The sequence below is a fragment of the Primulina tabacum genome, chromosome 1, assembly GCF_025594145.1.
Source record: "Primulina tabacum isolate GXHZ01 chromosome 1, ASM2559414v2, whole genome shotgun sequence".
In the NCBI taxonomy this organism is placed as follows: Eukaryota; Viridiplantae; Streptophyta; class Magnoliopsida; order Lamiales; family Gesneriaceae; genus Primulina; species Primulina tabacum.
In genome coordinates, this window is record NC_134550.1 from 17,884,370 (window position 1) to 17,888,591 (window position 4,222).

Below are 4,222 nucleotides of genomic sequence, written 5' to 3' on the forward strand. Positions count from 1 at the left end.
ATGGCCTTCCAGACTTGTGAGGCAGATAACAGAGTTTTTCTTTCTTTGGATTTTCCGTGATATATGACTTCTTCTTTAGTCGGAGTCTGAAGTCTAATATCTTTCTTTTGACAGTCTACTATGGCATGATTTTTAGCTAACCAATCCATTCCAAGAATGACGTCAAACTCAACCATATTGAGCTGGATCAATTCCACTTCAAAAGTTTGTTTGCTGATACAAATTTTACCATTTCGATACACTTTGTGGGTTTCAATTGTTTTGCTGGCAGGTGTTGCTACTCTTAACGGTTCACTAAGAATATCATGCTCAAGTCTAAGCTTCTTAGCAAATCTTCTAGACACAAATGAATGTGTGGCACCACAAATTTTGGTTGACCAACAGTCTTTTATTCTTGTTTTCATCTTCACGGCGCTTAATATCTGTTTCCGCACTCATTGCCGCGCCCATCAAATCAGCAAAGTTGTTTGGTTTGAACACCACCAAAGCCGATTGAATCCGGCTGTTTAGTCCTCTCTTAAAACGATGCATCTTCAAGGTTTCATCAGACATAACTGTTGGGACGTAGGTTCCCAGATCATTAAACCTTGAGGTATATTCCAGTACTGTCATATCCGGTGTCTGCCTGAAAGTTTCAAATTCATTCAGCTTCTGCAGACGAAATTCGGCAGGATAGTATTGTTTCAGAAATTCTCTCTTAAAAATCATCCACGTGATATCTTCCACTTTGGCTAGAGATGGTGACACGGTTTCCCACCATTTTCGTGCTCTATCCTCAAGAAACGGTGTTATAACCTCTACTCTCAATTCTTCAGGCACTTCAATTAGGTGTAATTGCGATTCGACATTTTTGAGCCAATTATGACTGACTTCCGGGTCTGGGTTCCCGTCGAAATTTGGAACTCGATTTCTTCGGAGGGATTCATAATGGTATTTAATCCCACGCGGTTGTGGTTCTTGAGGTGGTTGGATGGCGTTAGCCAATGGGTTCACGAACCCTTGCGATGTTGTAGCCACAATAGTAGCTATTGCCATCATATTTTCTTGACTGAGATTTACTCTCGGTGGTGGTGGTGGGTTTTAATCTTGGTTGGCGCCACGAGGGTTACGATTGTTTCGGGGTGGTCTGCCTTCCATTTCCTATAAATATGTATTTTATTAATTTGTTTGCCACAATATTTAGTCAAAGAAATAATTTCATTAAATATATTAAAGATTTTTTTTAATACAACCGATCTTTTCAAAACAAAGGATTAATCAAATATTTCTAGATACAATCGAAGCCTATTCTAGAACTCTCTCTCTCTACTCGTCTATTACTTCTCCGTCCCCTACTGCTTCATTAATTTCTTTTTCCACAGGTTTTCTTCCAGTTGTTCCACGAGTTCTTCCATATTGATCATCTCATTTTGTAGATGCTCGATGTAATTCTGCAATTGTGTGTTGTGGTGATCAAGTTTGTTTACTTGATCCTGTAGTTCTTGTATTGTTGATTGGCTTACTTTTTCATCGATTTCTTGTTCATCGATTCGTTCCTGAAGACGGCGCTGAGTTTTGAAAAGGCTATCATCCCGGATTTGGAGCGTTACCACCTTATCCTGAGCTTTGTTCAATTCTTTTTTGGTTATTTTGTGCTGTCGTTCACACTCTAGGTGGTAGGCAGCATAGCGCCTAACGTCGTCGCACAGTCTTTTCTCTTCCACTCTTGCCTCACGAAGATCCTTCATCATGCATACGTTATTTCCATTCAACTGGTAGTTATCTCTCTCGAGTTTTTCATTTTTTTCTTTCAATATTTTAATCTCCGCCTCCTTTTCATAGAGCTGTTTTTGAAGTTCAGTTATAATCCTTTGATGATCCATGTTTGCTTTCCTATAAAAGTTAAAAGAAATTAATTTCTTACAGACAGATTTATAAAATACTTTATCAATTTTGTAAATTCAATAATTTAAAGATAAATTTTCATTTAGGAATAAGGTGATACACTTAGTACTTTTTCCATCATAATTTTTTTATTACAATCCTCATACTAATTTAGTCGATCATATCTCCACCGTCGTTGTCGCTGTCACTGTTGCTGTCGTCATCGGCCACCTCTATCGGTGCTTCCTCCTATTCCTTCATGTTCTCGATCACTAGATGCAGGTAGTTATTCTGATCTTGAAGTCTGTCCATAGTGTCGTGGAGCTTCGAAATGTACCGATCTTGCTTGGTGCTGAACTCCTCTTGGCGCTGACGGGCCTGTGTAGCACGTCCTTGCTCTATCTCTACTCTCTCCAGTAACTCTCTGTTGAGTGAAGCTAAGCGTACGATGCGAGCTGAATCAGTTGGTATATGTAGAAGTTGGCTCTCAGCCAAATCCAGATGGTGAGTAAGCCGCTGCACGTCGGTCTCCAGTATGTGCCTGATTTCACTAAGCTCCTGATTTTCCAGTTTCTCCCTAGCCAGTTGCGCCTTCAGAGTCGCAATCTCCCTAGCTTGATTATCTATGGTAAGCTGACGCATACGAAGAGCAGCCTGAGAGCGAGTACGTGGAGCAGCCATTTCCTAGGATAAAATGGAAGTAAAGCATCAGAATCGTATAAAGGATAGAAAGGCACAAATAACAAAGTTGTCGTGGAAAATTTTCGATACTAAGGATTTTCGGAACGATTGAAGGTATAGATTTTCGAATTTCTCAAGGAAAATTTTCGGAAAGGATGAATGTTGGATTTAGATAGGCACTAGGCTTTTGCCAAAATTTGACTTCGTCAAATTTTGTCGGTCAAAATCCCAGCGAGATTATGAACCTGGCGGCTCTGATACCATTTAAATGTCACGTCCCGAGTCCGAAGCGTCGGTGACATCCGGCATTGTTTAATCAATTTCTTGAAAACAATTAAGCCTCGTATCGAAATGCCAAAACCAGTCTTTTTCATAAATTAAACATTGTTTTTACATCGACAATAGAAATAAAAATACATCAGAGTTGCAAATGTGGAAACTGAACAAAAGAAAAATAGATTCTAAATTCTTGAACTTGTTTTTCGATCACCATCCCCAGAACGCATCATGCTCCTCCTCATTCAGTTGTTCTTCACTTTTATCTGAAATTTGTAAGGGGTGAGTGTTTTGGGAAACACTCAGCAAGTGGGGGTCGATCGATTCCAAAGATACATATAGAACTTAGTTTTCTTAAAACGTCCTTTTAACAGACCTTCAAAACTTAATATTCTTAACTTATCATGACAGAAGCAAATCGAATAAATGACAGAAGTTATCAGATGATTCAGAGCAATTCAGAAACAGATAAAATCAAACGGACACAATACTGTTACTCATCTCATTTCAATGGTCAAATTATCCCCAATATGTTAGTTCTCTAAGGGGTGAGGCCAGAACATGGTTTTATACCCACCAATGGGGGCAAGAACAGAACATAGTTTTATATCCACCAATGGGGGCCAGAACAGAACTACAATTCTCGTCCCATTTCAAATTCGAATCGTAACAGTGCAAGAGAATTCAGAAGTAACAGATAGAACTTTTCAGATTTTCAGATTTCAGAGTTTTCATACAGACACAGCGGAACCAAAGATTTCGAAGCATAGAAGAGAACACGTAATCGATCGAAATTTTAAACAGAACAGATACCAACTTTCGAAAATGAAGACATACATACATGCATGTCATGATATACATATTCAAGTTTTAAAAATACAAACGAATATATATCAAAAGCCCACTTACTTTATATTGAAGATAGATCCGAATTTATTTGTAAACTTTGGCACCTTGCCTCTCGAAATTTCTGCAGCACTTCGACGTATTTTTCACAAATAGTGTCTTCACTCCGGCAGCACCTCGACACAGGATGGCAACTCGGGACTGCACGAAAAATCCTTCCTTCTTCTTCTTTGAGTTCGGCCGAATGGTTTTGGGTGAGGGGAGAGCCGAAGTTCTTGCTTGTTTTTCTTTTTTTGTTGAAAGAATTTGCAATACATGGAGTCTCATATTTATAGGAGAATTATGCCCTTTTCCCTACCTAGTGGCCGACCCCTTGGAGTGCAAGCAATGGAGTAATGATGCTCTTAATGGTGGTCAAGGGTATGCCAAGCACCAAGGGTCACTTCCTGCATAATAAAGATGTCCTAGCCCTTAGCTCCTCCCGCAGCTCCTTCATGGGTTAACGCAAAGGTTATTTCCTGCACATTTAACTTGTCCAAACTCTTGGCTCAACTTA

The 4,222-nt window shown here is 39.4% G+C and overlaps 1 protein-coding gene across 1 annotated transcript; it reads right to left on the reverse strand.

Annotated features, from left to right (window-relative positions):
* Positions 1–336: 336 nt before the first annotated feature.
* Positions 337–1,035, reverse strand: LOC142505884 (uncharacterized). The gene has a single exon (XM_075619022.1). The coding sequence runs from the start codon at positions 1,033–1,035 to the stop codon at positions 337–339; it is 699 nt and encodes a 232-aa protein (XP_075475137.1).
* Between the last annotated feature and the right edge of the window lie 3,187 nt (positions 1,036–4,222).

Bases quoted from the DNA above. Each gene is read 5' to 3' on its own strand.
- LOC142505884 (XM_075619022.1), bottom strand. From the start codon at position 1,035: ATGGCAATAGCTACTATTGTGGCTACAACATCGCAAGGGTTCGTGAAC.